Genomic DNA, 18,545 nt, shown 5'->3' on the forward strand with positions numbered 1-18,545 from the left:
GTTCAAATATACTGATCATGTTCTGGAAAATAAAACGTCTACAAAGCTACAAAGACATAATCATTAACTTAATGAGCGTAAAAACACATTTAAAAGTCATATGAAACGTGTGACTGGTGAAAAATAATGTTTATCCAATTCTTGAACCAATAAAATTTAATGTATATATATCAACAACCAAGTCTTCTGTACACGATTTTATCAATTTTTACGCATCCATATCGTATAAACGTCCAAAATAGTCTCTCAGTCGGTGATGGTGTGAAAATATGTCAGCTAATTAATTGTCGTGTTTTGAAACCGTAGTTTACCGATTGTCACCCTAGTTAGTAAACAATCAACAAAGAAGCATGTAAATTGAGCACGTGTATAACATGTACAATAAATTAAGATAATAGTTTATTTCAATGACTTCATTGTATTGCGATCGCCGGATGTTTACGAGAAAGGTCACGCTGAGTTCACTGCATAGGATCGAATACATATGGGCGAATTGTTTACTGAAAGCTAACAATTAAAAAAAGAGTAAATTTCGTCTTAATTTAAACAAATTATGGAATTTGATTTAGAAAAAAGTATATATAAATATTAAAGTTTATAATAAATACTAGCACTTCTGTTATAAAAAACATAAATTATTAAGCATAATATTTTTTAATTTGAAGTTTCACATGACTTTAACTTAAAACAAATGTTGTGTCTTTATTTTGATTTGTAAATAGACATTATGCATAAAAAGTTGTCGAAATAAGTTACAATTAAACAATTTAGGTTCATTGAAAATCGGGATCTTCTAAATTAACTTTACAGTCTATGATCTTAGCCCAAGAATTTGCATCAAAATGATGTTGAATAAAAAGTGAACTTATCTCTCTCCTGCACCACTGAGAAAACACCATATTTTCAAACTAAACTGTGACCTATAGATGTTAATGGTTGTGTCATTTTGGTTTCTTGTGGATAGTTGTCTCATTGGCAATCATACCACATCTTCTTTTTTATGTTTTTAATCTCAAACAAAATACATGTGTAATTGAATGTTTAGATTTTGAGGGAATAATTTTGATAATCATGTATATATTCTCTTTCTAAAATTTAAATTGGAATTTGGGCAAAAGTGTATTAATGTCAATTTTTACAAGACAAACAACATATTGCTTGTTAATTAGAGTGGGTTTGACAGGAGACTCATTTTCTGCAGGATACATATATAAGTAATCAGGTATACCTGTGCCTATAATTTCTGGTGCCTTTACTGGTTTTATTCTAGTTTCCATCGTAGATAATACCCTATGAAGAAAAAAGCTAATTTGCTATTTAAAAATCCTCAATGTGTCCGGCAATTTTTTAAATTACAGTTATTGTAAGTATGAATAATATAATGAATAGAGAAATCTATTAAGCATAGGTTGAAATTGTCCAAATATGCATGACAATATACAAAGCAGCATACATGTAGCCATTCAGTTGAAATAGTATAGATATCCTTATCATATTTCTTATTAATTTGCAATAGATGGAAATACCTCCTCTTGAATCCCTTTCCCCTTTATGTATGTCTTTACTTATTCCGTCAACAGTGGTCAATTAAAATATTTTCTATAAAAACATGAATCTTCAAAATAAAAAATAGAATCTCAGACATTAAATTGTGCGCATAAACCTTCCTGTAAGAAGTGTGTGTACTAACCTTCCTATAAGTTGTACCTCGCCATGCATCCTCAGCAATACATATGTTTTTCTGTGGAAGTTTTTATAAACGACTATGCTATCACGAGGGGAACACACTGATGTGGTTGTAATATTTGGTCTTGTTTTCAATATTCCACCATTGAAGATCAGTGTTCCAAGGTGGATATTCTCAGGCCAGCAAATAAATATATCTTAAAAACAAAATATATGAAATAAATTTTGTTATGTGAATATTTTAAAGGTAATTTAAGAAGTTAAAGTGAATAGTATTTGAGGTAAGTGTGTGTGTGTGTGTGTTTTTATTATTAAGTACATGCAAACTTCTAAATTAATCTTTATCAAAAGTAGAATAATTCATAAAGGGATCATGATATACTTGACATAAGTTGGCATGACACGGGTTATGTTCTTCTCATATATGTTATGATGGTATGATACTGAACCCCTAACGGGAAAGATTGTGCCTGATGTTCATATGATGAAATCATAATCTTTCAGTCAGTTTAATTGAAGTCTGGAGCTGGCATGTCAGTTAACTGCTAGTAGTCTGTTGTTATTTATGTATTATTGTCATTTTGTTTATTTTCTTTGGTTACATTGCTGACATCAGACTCGGACTTCTCTTGGACTGAATTTTAATGTGCGTATTGTTATGCGTTTACTTTTCTACATTGGCTAGAGGTATAGGGGGAGGGTTGAGATCTCACAAACATGTTTAACCCCGCCGCATTTTTGCTCCTGTCCCAAGTCAGGAGCCTCTGCACTTTGTTAGTCTTGTATTATTTTAATTTTAGTTTCTTGTGTACAATTTGGAAATTAGTATGGCGTTCATTATCACTGAACTAGTATATATTTGTTTGGGGGCCGGCTGAGGGACGCCTCCGAGTGCGGGAATTTCTCGCTGCATTGAAGACCTTTTGGTGACCTTCTGCTGTTGTTTTTTTCTATGGTCGGGTTGTCAATTTTATTTAAAGGACATGAATGAAAATAGAAATTACTTAATAAGGTTGATATTATCTTTTGTTGGTTTCTTTTTGTTATTTCAGGGGACGTTGGTTTTAGTTTTTTTTGTGTTTTTTTTTTTTTTTTTGTGTTTTTTTTTTTGTGTTTTTTTTTATTAGTTTGATGATTATTTTGTGCCTTTTTAGAGGTTGAATTGTATGCGGGGATATCATGACTTCTTTTTCTTCTTCTTCCAAGTAAGGAACCGTATTCATGTTGTATTTTTTGGTCCCGCGAAAACTTAGCGCATTGCCGGGCAAGGCAGCAAGTCCTCTCAAAGTTATATACATTCAAAACATTCGCCAATTTACAATTAAAATTATGTACACTCTATGCTGTTCACTTCCTTCCAGAGCCTGCTTTTAGAGCAGCTCTGAAACCCTCTATCGAGTCGGCTGATGTTGTTTTAGCTGGTAGTTGATTTCAATCCCTGATGGTCTTTGGTAAGAATGACTGTCCATAGGTTTCAGATTTTGTTCTTTCTTGATAAAAGTTGCCTATACCTCTGGTCCGGCTGTCATTGGGTATTAGATATTGTTGTCTATCTATATAAATAAGCCCATGCTGGATTTTAAATAGCATACATAGTCTGTTGGTTTTTCTACGTTCTTCCAGGCTTTCCCACTGTAATTGTTTAACCATGTGTGTTACACAGCCAGGTGTTCGGTCTGAGTAGTTATTATGAACGAATCTTGCTGTTCTTTTTTGAACTTGTTCCAATGATTTAATCTTATTTGGCTCGATGGATCCCAAACTGTGCAGGCATATTCCACTGAAGGTCTTACCATGGCTGTATATGCTGCTGCATTTACTGGTTTTGTGCAGTCTTTTAGATTTCTTCGGATAAATCCCAATGTTTTATTTCCTTTGCCTACAATATTGCCAATGTGTCTATCCCAAGATAGGTTGTTGCTGATTGTTACGCCTAAGTATTTGCTTGCATCAACATTGTCTAGTGTATGTCCGTGGAGTTTATATGATGTATCTCTCACTTCTTTGTTCTTCTGAGTTATTCTTATAACTATGCATTTTTTGGCGTTAAAACTCATTTGCCATTTATTTGATGTTCAGTCTTTTTGTAAAAGGTCGCTGTCTGCCTGGTTGTTTACTGTGCCTTGGTGGACGCCTGAAAGTACCGGGACTTGAGAAGAGATAGCTCCTTCTAATTTTACGCTCTGCATTCTGTTTTCAAGGAATGATTGAATCCATTTTCTAGCTTTAGGGTTTACTCCATGAAATTGTAGTTTTTGTAAAAGGCGGTTGTGCGGTACTTTGTTGAATGCCTTTGTAAAGTCAAGAAGGATGATGTCGACTTGGGATCATTTTTCCAGTTTTTTAGCAATGTCGTTGATTGTTATTATGAGTTGCGATTCACAAGATCGTTTTTTGCGAAATCCATGCTGTGCGTTGGTAAGTATGTTGTATTTGTCAAAATGGCCCATAATACTGCTGTGGACTATGTGTTCCAAGACCTTACATGTGATGGAGGTTAATGATACTGGTCTATAGTTGGAAGCTAAATGTCTTTCATCTTTCTTGAATAGAGGTACCACGTTAGCATCTCTCCAATCTCGTGGGACTTCTCCGGTGTTAAGGGATGTTTGGTACAGATTTGTTAGAAGAGGAGCGAGTTGGTCTGCTGCTGCTTTCAGGATGAATGATGGAATTGAGTCTGGACCAGTAGCTTTGTGTGGTTTAAGGTTTTTGAGTAGTTTGTGTACTCCTTTAGTGCTGATTTTGATGTCATCCATGGTGGAATATGGGCTTTTTCCTTTGTTGGGAAAGTTATTTAGATTTTCCTTTGTGAATACTGACTGGAATTGATCATTGAGTATCTCAGCTTTGCCTTTATTGTCACTTTGAATTTATCGGAATTTTGATTATTTCTACTGACTGCAAGTTGAGACTAATTCGTTGTTGTGGAACATAGTTCGCTATATATACATGATATATGAAGCAGTGTTAACTTTACATATATACAATAGAAGTACTTTAGTTTTCCAATCATATATCTCGAGTAAACTGAGAAGAAAATTGAATCTGATAGTGTTGTCTTTCTTCGTTATTGTTTCAATGACTTTCATTATCATTGTAGAGATTGTCTTACACTAACTTAGCTTTAGGGATACAGAGATTTTATGAAGAAGTAAAAACCCATAATATAGCAATAATGCATTTCATAAATTTTGTAAGTGGCTAACTTATATCGAAAGGTTACCAAAAGTTCAGGCTGAATTGTAACCAAATAAACTATTTACATTTGTTAGAAGTCATAGTTTTATAAGGGATACTTTTCTTAATAACCGTAAATGCCAAATATATGCCAATAAAAAAAAACATATACTTCTTATAATGTCATCAAATATGTACACTTCGAAGTTCCGATATATTAAGAAAATGTTCTCACACGCCTTTTGTTTTATTTAAATTATCAATTATACCATGTATTACATAAAATCACATAACGCGTTCGCGCCTTCAGCGGAAAAAGTATCGGCACTGACAACTCTTACTTTTGAGGCTTTAAATCTGACTAAAGGTTCATCCGTCATAACTAGTGCCAAAAAGTGAGAGGCTGCACGGAAGATTTCAACATTGCTTACACGGTCCGCGTAACACTTATCAATTCAAAGTTTTAAAAAGTTTTGAAATTTTGGATTTTTGGAATTTTGATCAAAGTTTTAAAATATCAAAATTTCAAATTGTGTAAAAGTTTTGAAATTTTGAAATTTTAACCAAATTATTAAAATATTAAAATTCTAAATATTGTTTTTAAATTTGATAGTTTAGGATTTTGATCAAACTTCTAAAATATTAAACCTTACGTGCAATTTTGATTATTTCACTTTTTGAAAGTTTGATTTTTTAAATATTTGATTAAAATAACAAAAATAGAAAAGGGGCAAAAAGAGGGGTACCTGTAAAAGCGAAACGAAATAAAAACGGAACGAAACGAAACAATATGAATTGAAAACATACTGATACTTAAACGTTAATGTATGAGATAAAAACCACAGACAGACAGTTGTAAGCGGTGAAAAAATGGATGACAAAATAAATATTTCTCCAAAGAAGAGAATTCATTTCAAAACAAGACGTACGGATCTGATATTGGCCATTTTACTTGCTAGTTTTTCTAGCAACCATATTTAAGAAGAAACAGGAGTAACAGTAAAAACCGATAAAACTCGCAGTAGGTCAAATAGTATGTTTATGTTGAGCATGTATATATATTTTCTACTGAACTCTTAGCAATAGAAAGGCTCAATACACGGTGTATTATCTCTTTTGATTTCATTTTTTTCTGTTTTGCTCTACGACTTCTTACTTCTGTAATCATGTTGGCTAAAGAATATATCATTTAATCTGTTCTTTGTAAGTTGTTGGCCCTTAATTCAGCTTTGAGCTTTCCCTAAGAAGGTCGATTCAGAAAAGCGCTTTGGTCGTAACTTTTAACGTTATGTTTTCATTTTTATCGGTTGTATGACGATCATAATTATATTTCCTTGTATCAATGATTTTAGTTAATATTTTTTTTTTGTACGGTAGGAATACTGAATGCATGGTGTCCCAATTAAGGTTGTGCTAGTCTACAATGTTGGAGGTTTTTGATATATATATATATATATATATATATATATATATATATATATATATATATATATCTTATTTACGGTGAAATTAAGAGAATTAAGACCAAATATTAGTAGATTGGAGCCGAGATACTGTTACAAGGTATCTACATAAACTCATCATAGATGGATACCGGGATATAAATTTTGCCGGTTTTTGCGCCAGACGCGCGTTTTGTCTACAAAAGACGCTCGATTCAAATCAAGTTAAAAAGGCAAATAAAGTCAAATAAAATTAAATGGCCAAATAAATTAAACGTTTATATCAAACTTATAGCTCTGGTTTTGTAAAAGTTAAAACCATTCATATCATATATAAACGTATACCATAAACATTATTTTCAGCATTCATATGTATGTAATAGTTGCCGCTGTACTACATTAAGCGCCCATCTATCTATTTGTAGGTGTCGGCATTTTGAAAATTGAAAATTCTTTTCAAATTAAAGTTTATATAAGCGATATACTTAATAAAATTGTTAGTGCTTCGACAAAACAACAACACCCTACTTTTAAAGTTAAATGATTGCTCCCTTCTAGACAACGTTTGGACTGGTTATCATATACGTACATGTAGCTCCATTGTGGGTCCTAGACCAACCACTGTTTTTAAATAGTAAATAAAAGGAAAGTGATATTTTTTTGTATTAAGGGATATTATTGTTCCGTATTTGCATTTTGTTATTTGAACATTTTTAAGTTATCGTAGGACAATCGACTTTTAGCAAACTAAAAGAACACAGGTACATCCAGTAAGAATGGGGCGTGTAAAGAGAAGCCACAGTGTCAGCTGCATGATGCATTTTTCCATATTTGGCCATACACCATTGCTCTCGAAAAACCAGTACAATGTAAAACGCTGACTTTTAAGTAAAGAATTCAACTACGGAACGCTGAAAACTGAAATTTGAAAGTCAAGAAAAATAAGAACCGAAAAAATTGAAGAGGTGTTTGGCCAAAGTGAAGTTAAAACTTATCAAAATCCATCTATAAGGGCTACTTTGTCCGAGGGAGTTGAATCCTAAGTTTCTTCGTAATTTGTACGTAAACAACCTATTTTAAATTATCGATTTTTTGTTGCCAGTGACGCATATTTCATGAATGTTCCGAAACAAATTAGCAATAAATACAACAGGGAGAGAGTGTGCATAATGAAGACATAACCTTTCAATCAGTTTCATGAATTGAGGTCTTGAGCTGGCGTATGGCAGTAACTGCTAGCTTTATATATAGTAGTCCTTTGTTAATTTATTATCATTGTCATTTTGATTAGTTTCGTTTGTCTCCTTTTCTGACATAGAACTTGTATTTCCTTTTTAAGTGCGTTTTACTGTTCGTATTACTGTGTGTTTTTCATTCTTTATTGGCTAGAGGTATAGAGGAGGGTTGCGATCTCACGAAACATGTTTAACCCCGTCGCATTTGTGCGCCTGTCCCAATTCAGGAGCCTCTGTCCATTTAAGTCTTGTATGATTTTAATTTTAGTTCATTGTTATATTTCGAAGTTTAGTATGACGTCTATAATCACTGAACCAGTACACTTTTTTGTATAGGGGCCAGCTGAAGCGCGCCAAGTACAACGTTCTTTGCGACGCTATACATTTAGAAACGTCGCACGATACTGGTGTCACCTAACGTTACACACTCAAAGACGTAAGCCAAAATAAAAACGTTGGAATGCATGTTGTTCAGATGGCTTTTTACAATAAATTTTAAAGGATTGATTTTTTTTCCTAAGAAAGGATCAATTGTTTTTTCTTAGATAAAAGATGTTAAGCTTTAGTTTTATTAACAAATTAAAAATAAAAAAGTAACTTGAATTGAAACCATTTGTTTTATATACATTTTAATTATAAAGGCAATCGATTACTTTTTTTATGGATAAACTATGCACTGCAAATGTACTCATCTTTGCACTCCAGAATGTCAAGGCGAAAGGACTACGGCATATCTAGCATGTCAGTTCTGCACAAATATATGCAAGGGAATTAGAATTAGCGGGAACAATTTTTATTGCTGTTTTTTTTCTATTAATTTGTATTATAGCGGATCTGACTATTATAGTCCGGAAAACATTTCAGTTCCGCGAGAAAATCTCTCCCAATCCCTTCTCTATGAATCGGTAAGGCTTCAACATAAAACATTAATTTTAAAGTTTTCTTATTAAGTAACAAAATAAAATAGCCGTATTCCAAATCGTCTGTGAAAACCGCAATAATGACAATTAGACGGAACGTTAGAAATTTATTTTATTAAATAACGTCAAAATCGTATGTGGGGACATTGTATCGGACATTTTAGTTTTATTTGATATCTCGTATATTAGATTTAATTTATGGGAATTTAATATCAAAATAGAGATAATTTTTTGTACTTTTATCCATTATAATTTTTTTTTTATGTAGCGAATGGCACTGTATTAAATAAACATCATGAAAAAAAACAGAAAACGTAACCCTACGTTTAATTTGGTTTAAACGGGACAAAATGTCGGACATTGCTATTCAACTCGAATAATAAGAATTTATTTTAAAAATTCCTGATTATTTGCATGAGGCGAAAGTGTGATCTTTGTACAAAATACTAGTATTAGAATTATTTACTTTCGGAATGAGGATTGCTCTGGAATTCCCTTTTTTGGGACAATTTAACAAAAATTACGGCAAACTTTCGTGCATGGGACACATAATTTGTATCATTTTGATCCCTTTTTTTTTTATATTTCCGTCTTTTTGAGAGAAAAAAAATCGGCATTACGTCATCGTCCAATTATGAATTGCTTGTTCTAGACAAACTTTTATATCGTTTGGTAATAAAATTTATATGTTTTTTTACGGTATTCATGCAGATTTTCACAAAACTAAAAGTGTAACGCGGGACAAGGAAATCATATTGCAAAATAAAGGTTTTATTGAGTTTTAATTAATGAAAATGGTCTGTTACATTTACAAAATTGCAATAATCTGAAAGAAGAGTTTAAAAGCTTTAAAATTATATACAACACTTTATAATATCAATTTTTATGTTTAAAAATTAATAAGATGAATGTGTCTTGTCCGTGATTTTACCAAAGTAACACCAGTAGCATACGACGTTTCTAAGTATTCCTTCCGTGTTATTTCTTGGAACTGAAATAAATCATAAAAGGCAAGTTATTATCGTCATGCAATCGATAAAAAAGAAAACAAAACGTTTAAAGTTGCATGCGTCCGATGCGCTTTCTTTGGATCTACCTTCATCAGGAACGTCAAAAAGGCGAATAATACTATTTGGTTTACTGCGAGTTGGTCAGTTTTCACTGTTACTTCTAAATGTTGGGCACTGGGAACACTAAATAGCTCTAAATTATTTATCTCAAACGCTAACCTTATATGAGAGATTTAAATCAACTTATTTAATTCCGGTTTAAATAGGTTTAACAAAATTTTTTTGATAGATGCACAACCTTAAAATTTCAGGATACTGTTATCCCATGTGATGTCTAATATGTTTTGTATATATAAAAAAGGCTTCTTCTTTCCATAATTTATTTTGTAATTAAAAATGATTTGTTATATTTCGTACTATTTGTTTAAGAATGATTGTTATCAGAGCCGTGAGCGAACCGTAAACGAACTTGCAATGTCATTGCAAAAAATGATAAATGACAAAAAAAGTAGTCTAGAAAATTGAAGACTGAACAACGTAGCCTAGAACACGTAAGAACTGTTCATTCTACATTATTCTGACTGTTCTAACTTAAACACACAAGAATGTTCTTTGACAGATTATTCTGACCGTTCTACCTTAAAACAGTTAAGGACAGTGCTATGACAGATTATTCCAACCGTTTTACCTTAGAACATTTAAGGGCAGTTTTATGGCAGATTATTCTGACAGTTTTACCCTAGAACACTTTAGGACAGTTTTATGGCTAATCATTTTGACAGTTCTTGCTGATCCTGACTGGTCTCTCAGAGATCGCTAGACAAGTTCTACTGATGACAGATTATAATATTCTGACAGTTCTACCTTAAAACACTCAAAGTTCTATGATAGATTATTCCATATATATATTCGTATAGTATAATAAAAAAAAAATGCACTCATACAAACAAAATACAAATCAAAAACAATTCTTTTATCTCTCCCTCAAATTGCATAATATAGCGTGCATCGAGTTTTTTATGATCATATTATTACGCTTAGAGTAAATACGAACAGTTAGCGGCAATTCTATTAGATTCTATTATCCTCATCTAAAGCACAATAAAATGTTGAATACACTATATTGATCTGACTACTTAATGGTCTATGCTACATTTGTAAGAATTCATTTACTTAATGAATCAGTGTAAGTTGACGGCATTACTTGTTTGTTATATTTTTTTTTTATTTGTTTATGTTACTACATTTATTCAGCTTGATTTAAAGCTACGTAAAAATGGAAATTCTTTCGAAAATACTTGCAACTTGCAATTTTTGAGATGTGGTATGATTTGCCAATGAGACAACTATCCACCTAAGTTCAAAAGGCGGTCATTCAATTATAAAAACAAGAACTATCTTTAAAAAAGATATCCGACGTATTTAAATTTGAGTATTATGTTTAAACCTATCATTTCGATAGCCTTCAGAAGCACAAAGATACCATTTAAATAACGTTTTCTATGTTTGTGTTCAGTATTCTCGGTCCTCGTATCTTTCTGTTTACATTCACCAAAACCCCGCGGAAATCTCACACGCGTAGGTGCGTTCTAAAAGTCATGTACGTTCGTACAACAAAGTTTACATTAAAAATTATATAATTGTCCCGAATAAACAGCTGTCACGAATGCAAAGAGCTATTCAATTATTTTAATAAAAAAATAAATCTTTGTAAGATCGAGTTAAATGTTAATAGTTTTTCACTTGCTTTCCATCACGATATAATTAACGAGACGTTTTTTCAAACACAACCAAATCACCCACCATGACAGCATTTTGTCCAATCACAGAAAGGATTTTCGAGCATGCGTATTCTGTTGCCATAGTTAAGCGTCCTTAAGTTCAAAGGGCACAAACCGAAACTATACCGACTACGTCGGAAAAACAACGACCTGCTTCATAATAAATCAAATACGAAAAACAAATGATAGACAGCAACTAACTGTAACAACTATATGACAGACTCCTAACTTGTAATATGCACATACAGAATGTTGCTGGAATAAACATGTTTATGAGCGCTCAAACGGACCTATTATGTCTGTTTTGTTCACACATCGTTGTAAATCGTTGTAAATATGACAGAATTTGATGAGACTGTCGTACACGTGATAGGTTTAGCACTATAAAACCAGGTTCAATCCACCATTTTAAAAATTTGAACATGCCAGTACCGTTTGGGTTTAATAAACAATGTCGTAATCAAATAGCTAAGTATCAAAATTATTGTTCACATATATAACATTTAGCAAATTTTATAATGAACGCACCAAAATAATATATCTCTGATATGCTCGCAACGCACGCATGAAAGACTTTCTTTATAGATAACAATGAATTTAACTTGTGACAAAGATGAATCATATTGAATGTCCTCGTTCAGATTGATTCGACAAAATCTGACCTGTACTTTTGAATCTCCTTTTTTTTTTACAAATTAGACCGTTGGTTTTCCTGTTTGAATGGTTTAATACTAGTAATTTTTTTTGTTCTTGTATAGCGTGGTGTTCGCTGTGAGCCAAGGCTCCGTGTTTAAGGCCCTACTTTGATCTATAATGGTTTACTTGAAACAAATTTTTACTTTGATGGAAAGTTGTCTTATTCGAACTCATGCACCATCTTCTTATTTCTATAAATCTTTAAATTTTCCCCTAATAAATAACTGCTTTCCAGTCCTCCAAAAACGTCATTTGGGTGCTGAATCTTTTGTAAAGTGCAATATGAACTAGCACACTTCTAAAGCTTTAACAGGAACGACAGTAATGATGGTACAAGAACGATTACGTCAATAAAATTCCCAAATAAACAGCACTGAACGATCTAATTTATAAATATAGAATAGATACAGATTGTTATTTTGCACTAAGAAATGTTTGCGTGTTTATACAATCGGTTACTAGTCAAAAACAAAAGTCAAATCTCTGTAGCAACAATACATCGGAATGCCCTCACGGTCATCGCGATGTAAAAGAGCGTCCATGCGGCGAGCTGATTATGTTCATAGAGATATCGATTTACCAACAGGAAAAGTCTTTGATATCTAAAAAGAACTGTTTTCCTTGTCAATATTTTTTTCTATGTTAATAATAAACACATTTTCTGTTTGACAAGATTTTTGATTTTTGTTGTATCTGAAGTCGTTCAATTTATAGTCTGAGGCTACTCAGTTGGTATCTTCAAAGTTCGGGACATCAGCATTTGTACATTTTGATTTGTGTGGAATATTCGTTTTTTGATTTGAATATTCATTGTCATTTGGAGCTGTATTGGATTGGATTGTTTGAATGAATGTTTTTTTTTCTTTTAAGTAATGATATTTTTTGTCTATTTCGTTATTGCCCAGGTGGATAGGCTATAGCAGTGTAACCTCAAGGTTGGATCCAGCCGTTTTTAAAAGGGGGGTTCCAAACCCAGGATAAAGGGGGTCCAACAATATGTCTCCATTCAAATGCAATGATCGGCAAAAAGGGGGTGTCCAACCCCCGGATCCTCCTCCTTGATCCACCACTGGACCTAAATTAGAATCTTATAGGTCGGTAGACTATTTACAACCGCATTTAAATTACGCCATTGCATCATCACTTCAAATAGAATTAGTCGGTTAAACCATGTGATTGAAAACAATAGACTGAACAGGTTGTTAACCCTTTCAACTATCAAGTGATATTGATCCTCAAACATTAAGCCGGTCTGTCGTCATGACATAAGTTTGTGAATTATGATTGCGGTTTTCTTGACATGCATTGTGACGTGTCATCGTATTCATTTTATATTAGAAAACTATAGCAGTTATATTAGAAAAGTATCGCATTCATAAATTGTTGATATTTTAAAAGCATTCCTATGATATAAGACAAACATCGCATTGATATAATAAAATATAGCAGTATCTTTGACTTATAGGTGATTTTGGCTTAGCAAACAATTGAATTCATCTCAATTGCATTCCACTGAATTTGCTACGTGATATTTATTGACTGTGTACATCTACAAATGATAAATCGTGCATTTATGTTTCATTTATTCAACAATTCAATTTTCTCGTTTAAATACACCTTGCTTGCTATTACATGAAATAATTCATGGAAATTATACAGCAGACGTATGTCGTGTTAAATGTCACCCTGTTTTAAAAAAAAGAGTCCTTACTTTATTCCGAGAAATCTGCCTTTCTTCGTACAAATGCTAACATTCGTCTGAAATTTCCAAAAATGCAACTCGTTGATATAAGACAATATCGCTCGTTGATATAAGAAAAGTTTTTATCGATTCGCTTCTTCCATAGACTGGTTACATTTATGATGATTTTGATAACATAAAGGATTTTCTTTTAAAAAAAGCAATGACGTCCACTTATTTTAGAGGGTAACTTATTTACTTATTTAAAATATGTTCATTTTTTTTTTAATTTGATTTTTCATTTGACTTTAGATAAAGGGAAAGTATATGAAAAGGAACACAAATGTGAATAGAGAAATTTCACTAACAACAGGACTATCTGGAAAACAACAAATCTACCTTATCGACTTGAAACTCTGGGTCCGCTACTGAAGAATTCATTTTATCATGACCGTTTAAAAGTTCTTTTAATGTTTTAAAAAAAATCTATTTCCCATTCTATAAACATTTTCATTTTGAAAAGCGTATTTTTTGTCCATTTTTACTGATGAAAAACGCGAAAAATACGAATACAATCCTCTTTTGATTAATATATGTTATTATAGCTGAAATTTATCTGACAACATTGTAACACAATTGTGTTTCATATCATTAATTATCAATGAGTATTAATTAGGAAATTTATTAAAAAGGAATTAAACAATTCAATGACAATCATGTACGCTTTGGACACTTTTAAATAACGATCTGTTCAAATATTATAGACATACCACAGTGTTCCAGCTTGAATCTCAGGGCAGAAGGGTGCTACTTGTCTGAAAGGGCACTTTAGCGCAATAACCCAAATTGTAAGGGCACTGTTTGGCAGTGTATTAATAACCTTGAATATATGTATTATATATTGCTAGGCTCAGCTGCAGAACATTACTTGTATTTTAACCTTATTCAGAAATTAATGTGTTCCAAGTGTTGGTTCCAGTAAGATTTTTTTATTATCAAATTATCATACCATGACACAAAGCATATCATTTTAATTGATGTAAATTTATGCAAACTGTCCATTTTGATCAGGAAAAAAATCCTTAGAAAAATCTTTTTTTTTATTTTATAATTTATATAACTTAATTATACAAGTCTATAAAAATAAACAAGTAGTTCTGAAAGATGGAGCTAAACAAAATTGAATTTGTTATGTAATTAAATTATTTACATTAAAACTACTTGTTTAGACATATAGTATTTGTGTTATTGAAAGTTACCTAACTTGTAAATTGTTACAAAAAAGTATTAAGAAGTGCACACCAAAGTGCTCCTAAGTAGGGAGTTTTATAAATATAACAGGTGATACAAGAGATGATTATATTATAATGATGCAATAATACATTGCATATATTACAGAAGGTATAAACTCCATTATGATTAAAAAATAAAAGCATTTGTTAAGTGCTCCTATGTAAGGAGGATTATAATACAAGAAATAAAACAGGAAGTGGTGCAATCTTGTTATGTTCAAATACAAATTTCTTTGGTTCTTCTTTTAATTTCATACTCGTGGTTATAAAAACAAAACGTTTTTACCAATCTACATGTACCAATTTACTCAAAACTTAGTCTGCCTTTTAAATTGTTTTAAATTTTCTTTAAAAATATTTTTTTTTTATGTGTACATATGCTATGATACGTAAACATTACAAATGGCTAACATGTCAGCATTTTCATTCTGTATTAAATATCTAGTATTTGTTCAATTATCTTAAATCCACTAATTAGCAGTGAACAATCATTAGCAGAGGTGATAAAACTGCCAAAGGCATTAGGTATTTAACTTAATCCTATTGTCAGTTAATTAGTGTTACACAATCACTCAGGTAACAATTTTACCGGAAACGCCAGAAGGCATGAAATTTGTAAAATGTATCTTTTGAAAAGGCAGAGGGGGGCATTCTTTGGCTTTGGAGGGCAGAAGGGCGGGGGTAAGGGCACCAAGGGCGGGGCGCCCTTCTATTTAGGGCAGGCGGGAACACTGTACCATGTATACCCTGCAGCCAATAAATGACCATGTCTACTGTGAAATAACATGTATCCTTCAGGGGTTTGTTTGACAATTAACCACAGACTAGAATTATCTAACATCCAGACTATTAAGTAACCGGCCATCAGCTATGGGCCGTTGTTAATGGACTACTGGACTATATAAGATCCAGCTTTGGACTTGAAGAGGACGGATTGGTACAAGAGATTGGTACCGGAGATTCCGCCAAGGTCTTCCCCATCGTGGGTAGGCTGGAACTCATGCACTTAATATCCGAAATACTCTAACAGGAACGAACAGTTATACCACTATACGATCACGTGCCCGTGTGAGATATTGAACATTCGAACAATTTAACTTTAAAGACAGTTTGTGAACATTCGAAAACATTTGAACTTTAGAATCTTTCTTGAATTTGTAATTACATAATAAAATATATTTTATCCTATTAATGACTTCGTCACATAAGTCACGATTTGGTGCCGTTTGACCAGGATCGACTTGGATTGTCTAAAATAACGCGAAGGAATACAAAAGGTAAGAACTCAGTTACTTTCATTTTTCTTAATGGAAAATCAAGATATTTCTATGTCAGTACAAAAAGAAGAAAAGGCTTTTCAAGGGATGTTACACATATTAAGTAAAGTTTTTAATTTTAAAGGGATTGAGCATAGATGTAATACATCTATGGATTGAGGCTGTACTTTTAAAAGGCTTAAAATCTGATGTTTTTTTCACGAAATGTGGTTGGCACGATTTTTGTTATTAGGTATTTTTAGGTACTATATATATATATAGGTCAATTTAAAAATTATGAATACATATTTTTTCATGATAAGAATGAAAGGTTATTTTTTGTGTTATTTTTTATGCTGTACGTGCTGTTTAAGGGATAGGATAGATTAAACTTATGATTCTTCAAAATAAACCGTTTTTTGTGAAGTTAGAGAAGCTAGTTTTTCGTTTAAAGTAAATATGTAAAAAGATAAAATGTCTGATACATTAGCATTTTTTCCGTATTTAATGGTGGTTTCTGGTCATATGATGGGTTATTTTTTTTGAAGATACATTCAATTATTCTAGAAAACATATGTTTTACGTAAAATTAGTAGAGCACCGGTGTAAATTAAGGTTGATTTAGAACCTTTGGTAGATGAAGTTAAGGGTACATTGAGGATACATTGTTTGCGTATTCTAGCCATTGTTGATTAATGGGTTTATGCAGTTGGATAGTGTGTACGCACATTTGTTTAGAGAAAACAAATAGTCTATAATTTTAGATTCCAACCCCTTCTTCGGATGATTAACATAAGTGATGTTAAGTTATTAAATGGTGCAAGTTGTTTATGGTGTTAGATTACGCCATATTTACATATTGTTAATAGATTAAGAGAAGTATCTTCATAAAGTAGCACATTAAAGAAAAACATGGATATGTTTGCCCTTAGGGATTTACTAGTATTGTTGTAGTAGACTGATATTTGTAAAGAAAAAATAAGAGACATATGAACTTCAGAACTTAATGACAAAATTTTAGTGAAATAGATAATTGATATAAAAGGAAAACTAGCATTCAAGCAAAATTGAAATTGAAAAGTAAACAATGATGAGGATTATAATCATGAAATAAGAATAAGGAAACAATTATTTAAGGAGTTGAAAAAAAAAAATCTTAACGATGTGTTTTGTTCATAAGTAGTCATAGATTTTTTTTAATTGTTTTAGTTTTAAGAGGTTAGTTAAGTTTCAAATGTATATACTATTTTTAAACTCAGATCTCAACATAGTCGTATGTAAATGTATAAAAGGGATAGGCAGTAGGTTTGAAATTTTAAAACAAATGAAAAATAAATATATAAAAAAGAAAGGAAATAGTATAAGGAAACTATATACTAATTTTAGAAAAATGTAATACATTACAGAGAACGACATTTTTTCGCAATAAGGTGTTTTTGTTGTCAAATATGAAATGTAGAGTCAGTAACAAATTGCGCAAGAGGTAGTTAAAATTTTATTAATGGAATCTTAAATGTTGTTAATTTTTTGGTCTATATTTAACGTTAAGATTAATTATAAATGAAGCAAACAAAATAAAACTGTAAAAGTATTACAATTGGGAACAAAGTAACACATATAATATATAGTATATATTATTTGTTATAGGTATTATGTAGGTGTAGGGGTTGTAGAAAAGGATCACATTATATATATTTTTTTAATTTGTGAATTTTTAAATCTATTTTTTATGTCTTGTGTTAATAAACATATATTTGTTTTTATTATGTAGGATTTTAAAAACTTGTAGAAGTTGTATACGACAGTTTTCCCCTTTTATTTTTTTGTTTTGAATAGACAATTTAATAAAAAAAAAAGAACGTATTTGTTTTAAATAGATAATTTGATATAAAAAAGAACGTATTGATTTATATACGTAGAAATTGTGAAAACTTAATTTTGCTAGGCTTAGATAACTTTTGGAACTTAAGGCGAGCTAACAAACTGTCAATTATCTGATTGATAAATAAAAAAAAAATAGGAAATTAAGGGGAAGTAAACAAGTTTTAGTTTGTCCAAATTGGGATAAATTTATCAGTGGGGTTTAGGTGCCATCTTCATTGGAATAGCCATATTTTTGTACTGTTAATTAATTAAGAATATATCTTGGTTAACCAAAAAGAATGTTGTGAGTTCTGGTTCTAATGCCACGAACAATTTGGTAAAAACAAATGGTGTCTTCGCAATTAGTTGGAATAGATGTTACTGACAACAGACATGTCTTCCTCCGTGCCATTGGTCAAGGACAAAACTTAACCGAATGTCGATGTTAACAGCCTCTTAAGAAGGACGAACCAAATAGCTAGATGCGTCAAATACTACGTAAT

General features: G+C 31.7%; 1 protein-coding gene across 1 annotated transcript in view; it reads right to left on the reverse strand.

Moving 5' to 3' along the window:
* The window catches only part of LOC143064605 (uncharacterized), a 52,539-nt gene that overhangs the window by 7,580 nt on the left and 26,414 nt on the right, over positions 1–18,545 (reverse strand). Inside the window, exons 2-3 of the mRNA XM_076237538.1 lie at positions 1,691–1,883; positions 1,229–1,290 (exon numbers count right to left, since the gene is read on the reverse strand). Of these exons, the coding sequence (XP_076093653.1) occupies positions 1,229–1,290; positions 1,691–1,883 (255 nt within the window). The remainder of the gene's footprint in view (positions 1–1,228; positions 1,291–1,690; positions 1,884–18,545) is intronic.

This window comes from Mytilus galloprovincialis, chromosome 2 (assembly GCF_965363235.1).
Source record: "Mytilus galloprovincialis chromosome 2, xbMytGall1.hap1.1, whole genome shotgun sequence".
Lineage (NCBI taxonomy): Eukaryota > Metazoa > Mollusca > Bivalvia > Mytilida > Mytilidae > Mytilus > Mytilus galloprovincialis.